Genomic DNA, 18,687 nt, shown 5'->3' with positions numbered 1-18,687 from the left:
CGTTTGCCGTAAAACAGCCGAGTGCCGTCGCCGTGCGAGAGGGAGACTTCACCGGGAAACGAGGCCAAACAGCTTCGGCCGGGACGCCCGGAACCAGGCGAAGATTCAAAATGGCCACTTCCAAAAACAAAAGCCTCTTGTCGCACACTCGTCTCCGTTCTCTCTCTCTCTCGCACACAATAACACACTAGTGTACACTTGACTTTCTCTCTCTTGGTCGTCTGGGTCTTTATTTGTTCCTCTTTCTAACGTGTCTCCCCCCGTTTTGTCTCGTCTGTTTTCATCCTCGTCTCTTTCACTCTTCTCACTTCTCACACTTTGGTCTCCCTCTCCCGACTATTCCACCTCTGATGCTTTATTTTCATTCTTTCCCTCAGCTCCCGCTTTTCTCTCCTCGTGTCCACCTCCCTCTCCCCCCTTTTCTTTGTCCCCACCCTCCTCTCCCCCTCCAGCAAGGTCGCTGGAATCCGCAGCCAAACAAAGACTCTTTGAGAGAGGCTCTCCGATGAGCCGCGCTGGACACAACCGCCAGTCAGCGCTGAGTTCTGTCGGCCTGCTCGCCGTTTGAGACGAGGTGGGATGATGAAAGGAAAAGACGGACCCGAAGTGAACAAACAAACAAACAAACAAACAAACAACAGACCTGTGCTGCTGTTGGTTGAATTTATGTGAGAGAACTTTTGATTAACTGATTAAAAACACCTTTATTTCCCCTTAAATTCAAATGTCTTTTGTATCAGATTTGATGGTGAACTATTTCAGCAGAATATCTCATGTATACGAGGCGATGATACACAATGATACACAATGATACACAATGTGTGCACGACAGCAGAACAAGATTGATGTTTGAAAGTTCAGGCTTAGAATGAATGAAAAGGAACTTTTCCCCGGACAAAATGAGGAGTTTCTTCCAGAATGTAATGGTGTATGAACTGATTACTGGTCCAGCGAATAGATGCACTTCACCAGGCAACCGAAGAATTCTCAATCTCAACACAGCGAGAGGAAGATTTACTGATTCCTGTTTGAGCGAAAGCCAAGAGACACACAAAAGCCCCACAACGGCACACGAAGAAGAGCATCCGACCAGTGCAGGCGGTGCCCCCGCTATCTAGGCCACTACTGGGGGGGGGGGGGGGGGGGGTAGTGAGTGTTACATGGTCTGGTGGCTCCACAGCTTTTACAAACCCGTAAAACAATGGGCCGCATTCAGCGGGGTGGAGGTGGTGGTGGTGGAGGCGAGGATCGGAGAGTCCAGCTCCGCCCTGCTTCAACACCAAGCATCGCTCCGTCCTCCCGTCACTCGGTCAGAACACTTCTCTATGTGTGTGGGACACACGGCTGCTTATCATAAGGTAATAGGAACCATCTCAGGCAAACAAGCCACTATTCCCTTTGTGCAGTCTTTCATGAGACGCTGAGACGCTGAGCGGTTCTGACTCGGGAGCCTTCCGCTCCCGGCAAAACAACCCGGTTATAAACAGTCTGATATTTCTTCTCTCTCTCTTGCTGCTGTATCTTACGTCTAAAAAAAATAAATTAAAAAAAGAAGCTGCAGTGGTTTGATGGGAGACAACAGACGGTTAAATCCAGCGTAAACTGTCCAGGAATGATGTGAATACTAAACTGTGAGCCTGGAGGGCCACAGGAGGCTTCCCGAAGTCCCTGAAATACGTTACGATGGTGGACTGACTGAGAAGCACGAGCTAAGGACTTTGGGGGAGTTCACGGCGATGTGACCATGACCACGTCCACCTCACAGTTCACAGTTCACAGCACGAGCCGGTGAGTCGCGCTTAAGCAAAGAAACCCGGTGGCTCATTAAAGACGCTGCTGTTTTCTACCCCAAAACTCATAAAAAAGCCCCTTTTAAGCTGAAAACATTCTCTCTCTTCTGTGCAACATTGTGCCGTCTCGTCACACAAACGTCTTCAATAAATTGGAAAGACCAGGAGCATCCGTTCGTTCCTTAAAGAAAACTCAACTCGTGAATTCAGTGACGTCTCCGAGACAGCAATCAACCACAAGCGTTTTTGAAAAGGATTAGAACCGTAACACACTGCAAACACACTCAGCATATCAATTAGTCGCTGCACACGTAAACATTTAAAGGGCATCCGCTGAATCCCGGCCGATTTTGCTGAGTAATGTTACATTTATCCTTTTTTTTTTTCCTCCGGGGGCTTTAACTGCTGCCGGAGACGAGCGCCACGTGACGGAGTAGCGTGACATTTAGCCGGCGAGTGGCATGCCCGAAGTCACCGCCGGCTTACTTCACGACGGAGTAGCAACTTCGGTCCCACTTGTCAGTGAATCCACCAAAAATAGGCCGGCAGGTCGCCACATGCCGGCTGAGTGTGTTTGTGCGCCTGATTTGGGATTGTGTGACCGGTGACGCGGCGTTCACCGTTACTTACCGTGTCAAATGTCAGGTGTTCAAGGTCGTTTTGTGTCCATCTGAAGTAGAACGCGCGCGACCTGCCCCCCATGACGCTGACCATGCGTGCTCGCGTGCGGAGGCTTATTGCGTAACGTGTTTGTCTGTAGGCTCCGGCTGCTTCAAGTGAAGAAACGATCCCACTCGTTAATTGGGTCACTTTATTAATAATTCAGCCGGAATTCTCCCGTCTCATCGGCAAGAGGAGAACTACTGTGAGCTGTTTTAAGAAGGTGCTTAAGCTTTAGTCTCAAACACAGCGACTGACACTTAGGAGGTCACGCGAAAGGTGAAAGGTCACGGCAAAGGTGAACTATGCTCGTTTTTTTGTCCTACTTTTGCCCTCTCTGCTTTTGCTCTTGAGGTCATGTGTTTCCATGACTATTCACCTCCTGCTGCCTCTATAAGAGTGGCAGGAGGATTACCAACAACCGCGCAGTGAACAGCTGATCACGTTTTACCGACATGACCTTCAAACACGGCACGAGGTCCTGTGAATAAAGTCACCGGGACTACAGAGTCGCTGTAAAGAAGGATTTCCAGCCTGGTGTTCATCTGAAGGCAGTGAGGGTTGTGCCCCCGGCGTGCCAGTGTCATTTAAATGGCGCTTGTCTCTGCGGAAAGGTCGTCTCCAGAAGCGGAATCTGTTTCAACCTGTGGGCCGCGCCGTGGTTCCCACCGCCGCAGCCCAGCCGCTCGACACACATTCGCTCTCTCCGGCACGCCGGTTTGATTCCGGCCTTTAGAGCCTCGACTGACTGATTAGGGTTTGAAGTGCAGGCTGCTGAATGCTAAGTTCACATCCACATACATCATCGTTAATTAGAAAACCCGTTTGAATAGCGTGAATTACTAAGCCCACAATGTCGAGACCCTTTTGTGTTTAATGGTTTTAGACACCGGGGCGACTAAAATAGACTGCTGCAATGCATGCTGGGTAACCACGCGTGGCAGGGGTCTTCCACTTGGCCGGAACAGAGGGAAAGGGCTTCAATTTGTCATTTTGGATGAATCCGTGCACGTGGATTCGGGGGCTTGTTGATTCAATAATGAGGTCTTCAGATCGCCGACAGGCCTGATGCAACTTCATGCATTTATGCACGAGATGAGACGTCATACGCCAGCAACACACACACACACTCACACACACACACACACACACACAGACACAGACACACGGGCTGGCGGGATGGATGTTTGTTCAGCTAAACCAGCATTAACACACAAGAGATCATCTGGCGTCGCTGTGACCCGGTCCTTCCAGGAGAAGTCCTATAGGTCCGATGCGTCGGCGTTTATTCCAAATCTGTGGTTATTATAAAACAGCCCCCCCCCCCCCCCGAGGTAGCGCCGAACGGCATGCTGGGCACAGCTCGCCCTCGGCCGCTGCAGACCAGATGAGGAGCGAGAGAGAGAGAGAACAGAGATCTATGGGGGAATATTGCCGAGGGAGCCGGTGAAGCGCCGCGTCCGGCCTTCGGGTCGAGGGGAGCGGCTCTGGAGAGAGAGAGTGTGAGTGAACGATGCGAGAGGAGGAGAACCTCCCCCATCTGATGGAGCGCACCGCGGCCATGGACACGCACATGAGGTCTTGAGCTTGGGTGTCGCTCTCCGCTCAGTGTGAACATCGATGAAAAGAATATTAGTCGAAAAGTATTCATATTGATCTTCATTAATATATTCACCAAATAAAAAATGAACCCAGACAAAGACTGAATTGGTTGATTAACGTTCTGTGATGTTTCATCAGGCCGAACGTAACGTAAGCAGACTTTAATTCATTGCTGCTGCATCATCACTAACAATTCCAGGTCATCTCGGCCTAAACTTCCCTCCGAATGCAGAGCGGGACGTGATCTGTGATGCTAACGTGTTTCCTGCTGTGCATCAAATCAGCCTCTCTGGTCTGATTAATACCCATGAAAGAAATCAGTCTAATACAATTAGATCGCCGCGGTAAATTGAGGATTCGGCCAGTTAATCAGTTTATTTATTTAGATCTCAAGATCCATCCACCTGATTTCACCCACGGTTTCTGATTCAATTATTAATGTTTCGGCAAACGCGCTGATTAAAATCTACTAAACAGGATCCGTCCTGACAAAAGCTGAGCTTCTGCCTCCAGCAGGAATTAACTCCCGTCCTGAACTTCACATCTGCCCGAGCGTCTCGGTAGTTTTTTCCTCACGCAGTCTGACAAACGAGGCCGTCTGTTCCAGCCGGAGCATCTGAGCTGCAGTGTGTGCGTTTTCAGCACGAGCGGCATCGGCGTGAATCAAATCCTTACAGCGCCGCTCCGACTCAGCGAACATTGGGATTTCACCCGGGCCACTTTCAGAGCAAAGGGAGATGTGGGAGTTAGTTTTTTTCCTCCCACCTCCCGCTCTGATTCTGTCACGTAAATCCCACAAAAAAAAAATCTCATGACATTAAAGCCATTGATTCTACGCACACACTTTAAGTGGAAATGTTTAGATGTCTCTGCAGTGCTCCAGCAGTAAGTGTCCCGTTGACACCCAAAATTAAATAATGTCCTCATGGATTATCAAGGTAATCCTATACTGCAAATGTGTGATTCATCTCTATCTTTAGAATAATTACCAGCCAACTGTTTATCGGCTGGAAGACAAATGAAAAATCACCATATTTTCAAGTATCTCAATATTAATATTTCAAGAATATTTCAGGGTTGTCCACTGATACTTTTATGAAACATTTACAGATAATATATACTGTATTGTAACTGTAAGGGTCATATCATGTCACTGATATAATAGTCCGGGCTGGTCATGTCTTGACCTTGGGGAAATAAGATTTATTGGGAAGAAGAAACAAGTTGAAGCATTGTAATGTCCCGATGGAATGATTGTTACTCAATGATCCTTCATAGACTCGCCTCCACTCTGGGATCCAAACAACCAGTGAAAGAAAAAGCACCGAGCTGCCGGGAAAATACCCCCCGGCCCGTCCCGCCGCTTCTCCGCCTCGCCGCCGGTAGCAGACCGAAAGCAGCCCGGCCTCGGGACTCATCGCTCTCCGGCCTGCGATCGCTTCATTAGAGCCTCCTGCAGCGTCTCCGCCTGGTCGCCGGGGAGATTTAATAAGAGCCGCGAGGACGCTCTAAAGACTCGTCCGGGCCGGGCTCGCGTCCAACGAGGAGTCAAAGAACGTCAAACTGAGTACGCTCCCGGAGGCCCAGAGGCAAACGTAGTGCTGCCGAGCCCTCGGTGGCGGGGGGGGGGGTTTGGGGGGGCGGCGCTGGAGTTTGAGCTTCCCGTGGTCCGTTTAGAGAAGGAAGAGACGCGGGGGACAGACGGGGGATGTAATAGGCTTTACCCCCAAATGTGTTCCCTCCTTCGTCATTCCCGCTCGTCACCTGCAACTCATCCACGAAGCGACTTAAAAAGAATACCTCGGGTTCATAATGGACATTTAGACATCAATGGCTTCCTAATGTTTGATCAACGGATAAAATCATTTTCGTCCGATATTTGTTGTTGGCGCTGCATTTTTAAGGGTTTAAAAAAAGTCACAATTCTCCCGCTGGCCTGTTTTTGTGTATGAAATGTGAATACTGATGCTTGTTATCTCTTTTTCTGTAAAGAAGAACCACACTGGGCTGAAAATAGCGGGCGGTCCTGTCGATTAAATCGGTTATTATTTACCGTTCCTACAGCTTGAATCCATCTCGTCTGTGGGATTTCCCAGCGGATCAAACCATCAATCAATCCTCCCCAACTGTGGGGAGCAGTAATGTCGTAGACCCTGAATTAAGGCCGTGGAGAGCGGCGAGGTGGAGACGCCGCAAAAAAACACATCACGCACGCGCCGTAGTCACATCGAATAATTGGGCTATTGAGTCGATTGTTTTTCTGTGATCTGTTCTCACATTATACGTGCGACTTCCCACCACAGTTGATGAAAGCTCTGTGCGAATCCCCTGCAGATTCTCATGACCAGCGCCTGGACTGAGCAAGTATGAAGGCAGCTGCCACATGCGATCTACGGTAGGAAATGATGACTATTTATAGCAAAAAGAGGACGGGGAGGGGGAGGGGCGGTCGGGGGCTGGATGGCCTCACAACAGCCTCACTAGATGACCAGAGGTGTGTGTGTGTGTGCGCGTGTGTGTGTGTGTGCGTGCTCATAGTGCAGCTCCCGTTAAGTTCCCCCTTTTTGCACGGTGTGCGACACACGCGGTTTGCACCAGAAAATACACGCCGGCGTGCAAGATGACCCCCCACCCCCTTCTCTTCTTCTTCTTCTTCTTCTGGGTGCGTCGGTGTGTGTCTGCATGCGTCACACTCACGTGATGACCAGCGAGTTGGCGAAGAGCAGCGTTCCCAGCAGGCCGCGGCGGCAGTCCGCGTTCTTCCTCTGCCGCTGGTGCATCTCGCCGCCGCAGTTGTCGCAGCAGCGGCACAAGCAGAAGAAGAGGCCGATCAGCGGCACCAGCACGGCGAACACCAGGCCGACCGCGGCACACACCGCGAAGCCGATCTCGTAGTAGATGACCTGAGGGCAGCGCGGGCGGGGCGGAGGGGGGAGGACCAGGGACAATTTATTTAGGAAACAACATCAGAGAAAATAAAAGCATGAAGGAGAAAACGGGGTGGAAATACACAAGGAGGATAACGTGAGCTACAGATCTGCAAATCAGCTCACTGCCCGAGAATCCTGTCTTTGTTATTCCTAAAATACTTCCTTGAAATAATTTACTTTTTTTATGAATTTCCAATAAACCACAACATGCACTAAGAGGACGTGAAGGATGATGGGAAAAGGGGGCGGAGCTACACATTTCCTGGTGTAATGTCAGAGAAGAGTCATTTCTGATGAAAAAGCTGCTTCGATTATTTTGGTCCTGAAGAACTCGGGGCGTCTAAAAAACAGTTTGTGGGAGGGTTACGAGGTCATTATGGTCCAATCAGGAGAGAGCATAGGAACGCTGCGTCATTTACTCACAATGATCCTCACTTTTGATCGAATATCAGAAATATTTGAGGTGACTCAACGCAGTTTCTTTCACATTTACCCTGAAATAGTGAGAGAGTTTGTGTTTGGCAGGTTCTCAGTGGAGCTTCCATCTACTGGCGTCATGTGCCACAGCGCTCCCTCCTAATCTGCCCCCGTCCGAACCACACACACACACACACACACACACACACACACACACTCAGCACAGGCTTTGGAAATGGGCAGAATTGAATATGGGGATAGGCAGATTCCCACAGCGCAGGTAACTTGTCACAACGATGCTCAGCAGCTTCTCGTGGGCTCCTGAATGGACGAACTGCTCCCCCGGCTGATTCACACTAATCTTAATCCTGCCTCCATAAGTCAACGAGCCGGTTTTCTTCAGCTTTCTGACATGCGGCGTGAAAAGAAACGGCTTCTGAACTGGTTGAAATCTCTGTGCAAATCGGGTGGCAACGATCCAACACGAGAAAGTGTGCGTTTTGCTAGTAAGTAGGTTCAAAACATCCTTTTTAAGAAAAATATCCCAATCGGACCCTTTCTCATGACATTTTTTGCTCTAATATTTTGTGTGGGTTTTTGTGTGTTGGCTTTTTTCCCCATGACATTTTCTTATCAAATATTTTTTAATTTAGTATTTTTTGGGGGGGTTTTGCATCACGTTTTTTCCCCAAACCTTTTTTTTTTCCAGAGACCCAAAATAAAAAGGTGACTTTTCCAATAAGACCACACTCGATGAGATGGCATCATGTCTGAGCATCAGATTTCAGGCCTGCTTAATGTTTAGCAGTCTGGAGATTTCTGTGTGTATCTGGTTACTTTTTGGAGATAAACTGTATTACACTCTCGCTGCACATGTGTGTGTATATGTGTATACATGTTGTAGGGCTCAGTGGGCTTTAGGCTCAACATCAGTGTGTTTCTGTGACAGAAAGTGACTTAACAAACATCCATTTAAATCTTTAGGATTTTTTTTTCTTTAAATCAAAGCAGCCAGAGGGTGTTACCCTAAACTTCTCCCTGGCGTGAGATAAATGCGTTAAAGAAGAATTGACGTCACAGCTCTTTGTGTTTTTAGTCCTTCCTGTTTGGGTTCATTGTTGTGCTTGATGGGGAATTGGATCAGATACCTCTGAATCCACAACGTGATATCATGATATCTTTCACCTTTGATCGCAGCAGGACTGCTTAAATCCACGGCATAAAGGCTTTCATTCGACCGGGACACTTCCCCGTTATTGTATGTCGCATACAATGGATACAAAAGTTTCTCCTTTTTTTGCCGTCTGATAGAAAACGTTTGGTGTCAGTTTTGAGTTTTAGTCATAGACCTGTAAGTGTGTTGGAGTCATTGAAGAACCACCAGCAGAAAAACAGAGTTCCTTCAATCATGTTGCTCCTACATAAAGCTGCAAAATGCAAATATCTAAATCAAGACTTTAGTAGATGGAAGCTGGTGTTTGCAGGGTGGATGGGATGGCTGGTTGCAGTCTAATGGCTGCACAACTAACCAGATGTGTTCAGCTGCAGCAATGCGGCAACTAAAATGTAACAACGTTTTGGCAGTAGTTGTGCAGTCCGTGGGGGGTGGATAGACGGGGGAGGGGGTCACACTGTGGAGTCCAGTGTGCAGACTTTACCTGAAGGGTCAGCACTATGTTCTCGGGCTGAGGGAGGCCGGATGAGATCAGAGCAGATCAGATGAAGAGGGCATGCAGAAGACGAAGGCAACGCAGCGTCAAAGAAGGAGCAAAGCCACAAAACAACAAACGTGGATGAAATAGAACGACAAACAAAAAAAAGAGAGAGAAATCAAAAGGATTCGTGCATGCACATCCACATGGTTTCATTTTGTCAGACAGCAAATTCTCAGAGGAGTGAGAGGTCCAGAAATGAAAAGAAAAACATCTTTGGTTATCAAAGTTGTTTCTTCTGCAAACTAAAGTGATGAATCTCTCTTTAAATTCGCAGGTGGTGCCAGAAGCAATGAGCCTTTTCCTTTTTGGTGCCAGTGAGAAAGGTGAGCGACTACGCAGCTTCTCAGAGGTACGTACATCTCTTCTGTAACAAGTTCATCATCATTTGCTGCTTCCAATCAGAAAAAATATATTCCAATAACGTAAAATGAAATGAAAACAGAGAAGCTTATTAACACACACAGGTACCTTTCGGTATTCGGTCTGAGCGAATCCAAATTTGTCCTTCGCCAGTTTGACGATCAGATCTGCAACAACAAAGCAACAAACAAACATAGTTTTTTTATATGCAATCAAAACTGCCTTTTATACATTTAGGATCTTGTATCTCGTCCCACAATGCGTAATGAATGCAACCAGCGTTGAGGATTATCGGTTGGTAAATGCAGCTACCTCGAGAGTTATAAAGTTATTTATTTAATTAATCAAGATACTAATCGCCAATATTAACCTCGAGGATTTCAAAGTTTCAGACAACAACGTTCCATTCAACGCGCACCAAGCGGTGCCCCGGAATCTTTCCTCAGTCAACTGCAAAGCCAATGCAGAACAGTAAATGTGAGACATTACTGCCGTCACGCTGAAGCTGCAAGCTGTCATCTTTAACCTTTGACGTGTTGGTGTCAGGAGTCTGCGAGGCGACCTCTGACCCCGCATCGCCATCTCCTCCCCGCGGCTTCAGGCCGGGCCGAGTCTGACACAACTCTTCCTATATTTACTCCGGCCTGTCGTCCCGTTGGTCCCGTTGACATTCAGGTTTCTTCTGGATCTCAGCGGGACGAACGGAAAGACTTTGATGCAAAGGCCCTTGTGATTGATGCGACTGTTTCACATAGTCAGGAATCTGATTCAAATTCAAGTTCAAATTATATTTTAGAAAACAACTTGCTTTTGCATGAAAAAAACAAGTGATGCTACAAAATTAAGAATAGCTGTAATTTTGTGCTATATTTCATTTATTTTGAGCTCAATGACACAATTAAATATTACTTCCCCAATGATACTGACATAAATATACAAAACTCACTAAAACAGACTTGCCACTGCAAAGGGGAAACGTTTATAATGGCTACCTTCAGATTACAGATAAAAATCGCATCACTTTTCTTTTCTCATTTCTGGAGGTGAAGCGTACAGAGCACCTGTACAAGTTTAAAAAATGATGAAACGGTGTTGTTCTGCCATCTAGTTAGTAAATATATGAAGAACTGATTTCTACACTACAGCATCATAAAAAAACTAATTAACTCCATCAGTAATTCCTGAAGAATAGGAAAGTCTCTCAAATGATATCAACGCTTTTTGTTGCACGAACCTTTTGGAACCATTTTCACATATTCAATCCGCTTAAAAATGGAAATCACTTTGATTCAAACCGAGCAAATCTAGCGCCCATCACACGCTGCACACCTGCGTTCTCTTTCTCATCTACAGCTCCACAATGATCACACAGACAGCAAGTCCTCTCACAGACAATCAGTTTCCTCAAATAAGACGCAAAGAGACGGCAGGGCTGTTTTTCCCCTCTTCCTGCATTGCAGTGTGTCTTTTTTTCTTCTTGAGGAAGAACACACCCTGCAGATAAACTGTTGACAATAATTGTTTTAATTCAAAACTGACGATTCGTGCGATTCGTATGAGCAGCAAGCCGCTGCAGGCTCATATTTACATGTATATATATATATATATATATATATATACACCCATTACAGCTGTTTGGGACTTATCTTTTAAAGCTGTCCTGTCTAATTGCCTTCATCCAAACATGTATCATGCAGGCGTCTTGAGTCAGAGGGCGGCTTCATTTCTCCTAAAACCCCAGTCTGATGGTTGCAAGCAGCTCGAAGGTTGCAAGGCACGTCCTCCTGTTTGACTTTACAGGTCGACCTGCACTCCCAGTCCCCCCCCCCCCCCCGACGTCCAAGAGGTGGTGTTTTCATGTTGCTTTGGTCCCCGCAGGGTCCAAACTGTCACCATTGCAAACATTGCAGAGATGTGTCTACATGTGAGGAGGATCTGTGAGGTTGAAACACCGATCGATCGCACATTAAAGGTGCACTTTGGGGAAATATACCCGGTATTCTGGTGCAATCTCAACGGATCCTCAACCGTTTCCTGTGAATTCAATGCATATAAAGTGTTGATTATTTTACGAGACAGAAAAAAAAGGACCCCAAAATACTGGGTTTCCATTTCCTGGAAGACAAAGTAGAAGCAGCAGGTGGCGGAAGCTGTAGCTTCTTCAAATATTGAATTTGAATCAAGATTTGGTTTGTCAATTAATTGTCTCATTGTCTTATTTATTGTCTAATTTACATTCAGTTCAATCAGACTGCACTTTTTCTCATTATGTCCAACGACTGAACTTCGGGTCTTCTCGTGTTTCAAACCGGCTTTTAATCAAAGCAAATTGGCTTCGACCAAATGGACCGGAGACACATTCTGGAACCCCGAACCGTGGCGTGAAACCACCCAACTTAAGCGAGTTGAGGAGCGTTGAGGCCGCTGCAGTCGGCGTACGCGAGCGAACAAACGAAGGAAGAGCAGATTAATCGCCGAAGGAACAAATCGACGGCTTCAACTCGACTTCAACGCAGACGCTTCGCTCTTCACAGCGGGAGATATTTACTCGATTGGAAAAGTCCAACATCTGGGAAGACAAATAAACAAAAAAAAACAAACTAACGCTCTCCTCCCTCGTCCTTCTAAAAGGCACATTAAAGTGCATCAGTCGGGGCGCTGCGGCCTTTGCACACACGGCCGAGGAGACGTTAACGCGAACGCGTGGGCGAATAAGTGCAGACGCTTGTCAGAGGCCGGCGGCGCTCGCTTCGTAGCTGCGGAGCGAATGGAAGCGGAGGTTTTTCACAGCAGACGTAACGGAGCTCTACGGGGAGCCGCGGAGGCGGCGGGACTCGGACAGATGAGTTTTTCATCAGCTTGGCTCCCGGCGGGAGTCTGGCGAAGATACAAAGAAACGGCAGAGAAAGGAGCTCCCTCGACGCAAGAGGTTCAAGGTTTCCCAGGGTGCACCTGGACCAGAGCGCCCCCCCCCCCCCCCCCCCCCAAGAGAAAGACAGTTCCTCTGGCATACAGCTGAGAACCAGGACTTCTTCATAAAACATGCTCATGATCAGCTTTGGTTGATGCTTTGTGAGTTTGCATGTTCATCTTTGCCCACAATGCACTTCACCCCTGACTGATGTTTCACGTCCGCCTTCTGCCAGATAGAAGAAGTATTTTCTGTGAACTGAAATATGTCATTTTTCAGTTGTTTATTATTATAGTTTTGTGACTATGAATCATTCTCGTGAGGATTTTATAAACTGAATTTTTGTGTAAAAAAACAGAAGCACACAAAATATCTCTTATAAGAAACCGACAGGTGCCGTGTGTCATATCTGCATAAAATACACCTTCCAAACCTACTGCACTCTGCGCCTTAAGACCTTGTGTTCAGTGTGCTCATCAGAGAGATACAGGAGCTAACGCGCCAGGCTACGCTAAGCTAGAACGGCACTAGCATAGCATGTGTCGAGATGACTGACCTCCTGTAAACTATTCAACTATTCATGAATATCATGTATCATATACCCGTCTGACCTTGTCCCCGTGGGAGATTAAAGGCCCCTTTTTCCAGAAAAATGTCACACCAAACAGGTCGGATTGACAATGAAGCCGCCTGAAGGGAGGGAGGAGGGAGGGAGGGGGGCAAGTGATGAGTGTTGAAGGGCGCACAAAGCACGTTTCCCCACAATGCTGCTGAAAGGAGTCACCGAGCAGCTAGAAGCCTTCCCTTCTCCGGCAGCCCAACGGCGACTGCGTCTCTTCCGCTTCGTATTACCAGCCGGCGTGATTGCAGGCGATAACGCGGTGGAGCTCTCGGGCCTGAGATCTACTTGGTGAAGACGTATCTTTGTTAGGCCGTGCGTGACACGGCGTCTCGCTGTCGTATTTCAGTAGGATCCATCGAACAAATGAATCTCCGTTGACGATGTGCGGCGTTTTGAGTCAATCGGCTGGTTAAACGCGTAACACCAAACAAACCTTTACAGGGTTAATACATCATGCAATGAGTTGACGGGCGTAACAAACATATGTTACCCCCCCCCCAACAGATCACACTGGGGAGGGACAGAACCACAAGGAGAAAGAAATAGACAACAACGTCGTCGACTCTCCCTCACAAAGTTATCTGGGGACACTGATCTGCACCGGGGGAGAACGTTGGGGACACAAACAAGGCGTTGAGCTGGTCCCCTGCGCGAGGATGCATTTATTTGAGGCTGATATGATCAACATGTTTCTTTTAATGGATAAAATGGCTGCATGTGTGCAGTCTCCACGGTGCCGTCTTTGCCCTTCCCTGTTTCGGTCCTCGCCCCTCGCCTTTACAGCGCTGTTTACAGGGACGGGTAGCGACCCGCTGACGACAGATGAGAACATTCGGCAGCTAAGGAGCCACATATTTCCCTCAGGAGTTTGTTGGAGCTGCAGGAGGATGAACATGAACCCACAAAAACAAGCCCATTAAAGCTTGTTGTGTTGCTGTGTGTCTCCTGAAGGGGTTTGTTTGGGCTGATCAACTTATTACTTCCTGCAGCCCCCCAGCCAATAAATTATCAATATATGTAGATTTCAAATTGAATTGTCTCTTCAGTGAGTGCGGCCAAAGTATGTTCACGTCTTTTGGAACAAAAGCAGGCGTTCTTCTTAAACACGGGAAGCAACACTGTTTGGTTTGGATGAAGCAAACAGAAGACAGATTAAAAGAAAAGGACAGCAGCCGAGGACACCGAGGACACAGAGGACACAGAGGACAGCCAAACCAAACCAAACGAACAGAGCAATCAAGCAAAGTACCACTGGTGCTTTCTGGCAGTTAAAACTGCGCAAAATCACTGCAGCAATTACGGCTCCGTGACCAAAATGAAGGTGTGATCAAACAGACGCTTCCCGCCGTAATAACCGCATATGTCCCGACAGCACGCTTTGCCTTCTCGCGCCTTCTGGAGGTGTCATGGCGGCCTCGCGCCGCGAACAGACGCCAGGCTCCTCCGCCTGTCTACCAACAGGGAGGGTGCCGGGGATATCTGTTCATCCCTGTTGCTATGCAACAAACAAGTTTGTCAGTATTTTTAGATAATGGCTTTGGCTCTTTTCTTCTTTTTTTTTTTCGCTAGACGTCAAAAGTCGTCAAAAGAGCGAAACAAATGGAGGCAAACATGGAAACGCACAACAAACAATCACTGGAGACCAGAAGCCTGAGAATCTTAACCTCTGACCTTTATCCTTCACACTGCGTGAGTAACAACGGCTGTGGTTGCTATTCACTCCTCAGTCAAACAACTGCAGATCATTGTTGGATAAAAAAAAAATGGAGACCTGCTATTCAAACGTGTCGTTTGGCAAAACACAAAAGCGCATTTACTTGCCTCGACATTAAAGGAAATAAATCCAATTTAGAGCATTTTGAATGATTTTGTAGTTGCGATGTTTGAGGAACATGTTGCCAAATACATGTATGATCTTTGCTTTTAACTGGTTTTCTTAAGTCATGTTATGTTATGTGTAAGCCATCGGTTAACCTGATAACAGGTCAAAATACTCTGATTTGGTGGGTTTTCCTCTACTAGATGCTTCCATCAGGCCCTGTTTTGGTAAATGTCTCCCAGTGAATGTTAGTGACGTGACATTTAACCGAAATGTTTCAGATAAAGGACAGCAGCTGTGTGTGTGTGTGTGTGTGTGTGTGTGTGTCTCCCCACTGCTGTATCAGAGCTGTCTTCCCATGAGCTTGGTGAAAAAACATCTCTGCACAACTGAAACCCTTTTGTTGCCATAGAGTCTGTAACTATGGAGAGAGAATCAGCTCAGCTTTACACAACCAACACACACACACACACACACACACTTACAAAACTACAAAGAGGAAAGGAATTTCATTTAAAACTGTTAATCTGTGTCCCGACCAGTGACATTTGCAGGACTGAACTGGGTTGGCAGGTTGAGAAACTGCCTCCTCCTTTAGAGGCCAAACGACGCTGTAAATAATAAGAAGTTGGTCTCAACCGGTGTGAGAACATGTCACCATGTTAATGCATCATACAGGACACACACGTGTGTGTACGAGATGATTCATGAACCGTCCGAGTGCCACACTCAAGTTTCCCCTCACGGGCCACAAAAAACCCCAAACCAGCGTCCACGTCTCTCGCCTGCTCACGTGAGCAGCGCGTTGTTGTGCTGCGGATACAATCCGGTCTGCAGATTTAGCACGTGAATAAAGTCGACAGCCTCCCCTCAAGTGGAAGTCTCTTTGACGGATAGAAACGCACGACGAGAGGCAGAAACACGCGGATAAAAACGAACCTGGGCGACGTGGCAGCAGACAGTAATGAAGAACGATAGACTTCAAACCGCGGCCCGCCGACTCGGAGAAATGGCAACACGAGTCGTGAATGATAAACACAACGTGGACCGATGAAAGTGTATGTGTGTGTTTCAGTGGGATGATGGGGAGTATTCTGCAGTCAGGTTTAACCGGTAAATGTCACACACCTACGCACACAGTGCACCTCTGCATTTACCTCATAGAATGCATTCAAATGGGCCGACTGCACATTACCCGCCATCTTTATAGGGTGTCAAGGGATAGATGTGGAAGCACAAACGCACAGAGAAAGGGCTCATTTTGGATCATGAGTTGTGCCTTTATAATCCCAGCGTTACTCGCCACCGTGGCATTACAGTCCTCTGTTACATTCACGCCAATAAAGAGTCTCGCATTAATAAAGATGAATATGTCGTCTCTGCTGCAGAGGAAGCGGAGAAAGTGTCTCAGATGGATCGGCATCTATTTTTCTTTCATGTTCCTGCACATCGTTCCCCGTGACATCACAGCAAGCGCTGGCTGTGAATCCAGTCAATCGGCGGCGTTGGAGCTCGTATCTCCCGTAACACCCGCTCAATCCTTTAGGCTAAGTAGTTATTTAAGAGCCCAAGGACGAGAGGACAAGAGGACAAGAGGCCAAGCGGTCTGGTCGGCGCGCCGACCGCCGGGCGGATTGGCCGTGCGCTGTGTGCCAGGTAAACAACGTCCCGGATTACCGGCAGATAATCGAGGCTGAAGCCCGGTGCCGCAGAGGTGACAGTGACGGACAGGAAGGAGACAACCCCGAGGAGACAAGCTAACGTCCTCCCGCCGACTGTTCACATGAGAAGTGGAGACACGCGATGAAATCGTCGGCAGAAAAGTCCATTTAGATGGTGTTGAATCACTAAAGGGCACAGATTGACCCGCTGGAACAGGACGGCCTTTTGCCAGAGTGGTCATCTGCAGCCTGACCTCCGTGACCCGACCACACATGCGCAACTTCAGCTCGGGCGTGTGTCCCCGGAGTGGACTGCAGAGCGGGCGCCACGTGAGGCGCGAAGCGGGGACGCAGGACGCATGACTTGGCATCTTCCGTTCAGCGGGACAGAGCCGCTCGCCTCGGCGCTCCTGCTCGGCGCTCCTGCTCGGCTTCCCGGGCCTGACCCAAATCTGACGTCCCCGGATGAGACACCCGGGGGGGGGAAGTGGCAGCTCCCGCACCAACGCACGCCTCTTTATTCATTTCTTTTCCCCTCGCTTTCCTCTTGCTTCTTTACATAAGCTGATCGGCGCAGCCTTTCTCGCTCCAGCGATCTTTTGATTCTTCGCCTCCACCTGCGCTTCCGCCCTCCGCCGGGCCGCTGATAGCCGGGAGCTTAAGCTAACGGCGGCGTTATGAAATTACCTTGAAATGTCTCAAACTTTGCGCTTAATGCTGCAGCTCTTATCTGGCCTCACTAGTCCGGCTGATACGCCGGCGCCTGGCGAAGCGATCTGTCTGAATGAGATGAATACACATCAACCAACTAGGGGTGTAACGATTCATTCACCCAATCGATTAATCGATTTATATTCCTGCGATCCAACTGAATCGATCTGTGCTCCGCAAATCGGCATTCCGGACGACATATATCGATTACAAATCGATTGAAATGGTACATAATCGATTTGTATCGATACTTGGAAACTGCACATTGGATTTAAGCACAAAAACGACGTGAATGTGTGTTTGTTTGTTTGTTATTTAGCACTTTAGACACGTTACGTTACTGGATTCAGTCTGCCTGTCTGTGACGTCATCAGTACGCAGCGGCCGCCGCGCGAAACTCTGAACAACAACAACACACAGCGTGGAGGAGACGACTGCGAGCGAGACATTTACAAACCAACTTATCGATCCAGCGCGTGGAAACATTTTGGCTTTTGCAAACACGGAGGTGTTCTAAATAAGTCGGTCGCTGTTTGTAGAATATGTAGAAGACAAATAAAAAAACACGGAAACACAACGAATCTACTAAGGCGCCGTGGGATTAAACAACGGCGACAGTCAGGACCTCTAGCAGCGTCACCGCTGCAGCAGCAGCAGGTGACTCAGCTCTGCTGACACCTCAGGCCTCGCCAGCACCAAACTCAACATCACAGTAACAAGTTTATCTGTAAAGACATGCGACCCGACAATGTGGTTGAACATCCGGGGTTCTGTGAATTGATCCAAACATTGTGTAATTATTGTGTAATGTTTACATTGAAAATGGCACTTGATTCAAATAAAAGGTTAATACATTTGCCATTAATTGTTGTTTGCTTGTTTATAATATCCATAATTAATTTAAACCTGATTTCCTTACAAGAAACAACAGGGATCTCAGAAACTTTGCCTGCACTGTCCAGTAAAGTTACTGAATCGATTTCAAGTCACTCAATCGAATCGAATCGTTCTAAATTAACCCAGATCGTCCATGAATCGAATCGGCAACCATGAATCGAGTCGTTGTTGGAATGAATCGTTACACCCCTACAATCTGCTGATATAAAACGTCTTCCACTGTTCACGTGCGTCGTGAAACACATTGTGATGGTGCTGCTGCTTGAATTCAACAATTTGTCTCCGTCTTCGTAAATCTTAAGCTCGGGAAGAAAGCCCTCCCATCACAAATGAAGTCGCAATGAGTCGGAAAAATGAAATATACTCCTTTCAACGTGATTCTTGAGGGACACAACATTGAGAGGGCCGGCTGAGAGCAGCTGATGGATCACGTCCTCGCTCTGTTGAGGCGATCAGAGGGATTTCACAGTGACTCGAGGAAACATAATAGACTGTAACTGCTTAATAAATGAACCGCGATTATCTACTCGTTAATTGACCTGGGAAACACGGTGTTTGGTAGCAGGATCGTTTGTCCTAAATGAAACTTAGT

The 18,687-nt window shown here is 47.6% G+C and overlaps 1 protein-coding gene across 28 annotated transcripts in view; it reads right to left on the bottom strand.

Moving 5' to 3' along the window:
* Positions 1-18,687, bottom strand: part of prom1a (prominin 1a) — a 39,651-nt gene that overhangs the window by 15,511 nt on the left and 5,453 nt on the right. For 24 of the 28 annotated variants that reach the window (XM_078101887.1, XM_078101874.1, XM_040172754.2 and 21 more), the window contains exons 2-4: positions 9,583-9,641; positions 9,058-9,084; positions 6,750-6,955 (exon numbers count right to left, since the gene is read on the bottom strand). In XM_078101887.1, the coding sequence (XP_077958013.1) occupies positions 6,750-6,955; positions 9,058-9,084; positions 9,583-9,641 (292 nt within the window). The remainder of the gene's footprint in view (positions 1-6,749; positions 6,956-9,057; positions 9,085-9,582; positions 9,642-18,687) is intronic. The other 4 variants (XM_078101886.1, XM_078101898.1, XM_078101876.1 and 1 more) reach the window with 1 other exon arrangement.

Source organism: Gasterosteus aculeatus, chromosome 4 (genome assembly GCF_964276395.1).
Source record: "Gasterosteus aculeatus chromosome 4, fGasAcu3.hap1.1, whole genome shotgun sequence".
Lineage (NCBI taxonomy): Eukaryota > Metazoa > Chordata > Actinopteri > Perciformes > Gasterosteidae > Gasterosteus > Gasterosteus aculeatus.
The sequence above is the reverse complement of the archived record's forward strand: the minus strand, read 5'-3'. Positions and strand labels throughout refer to the sequence as shown.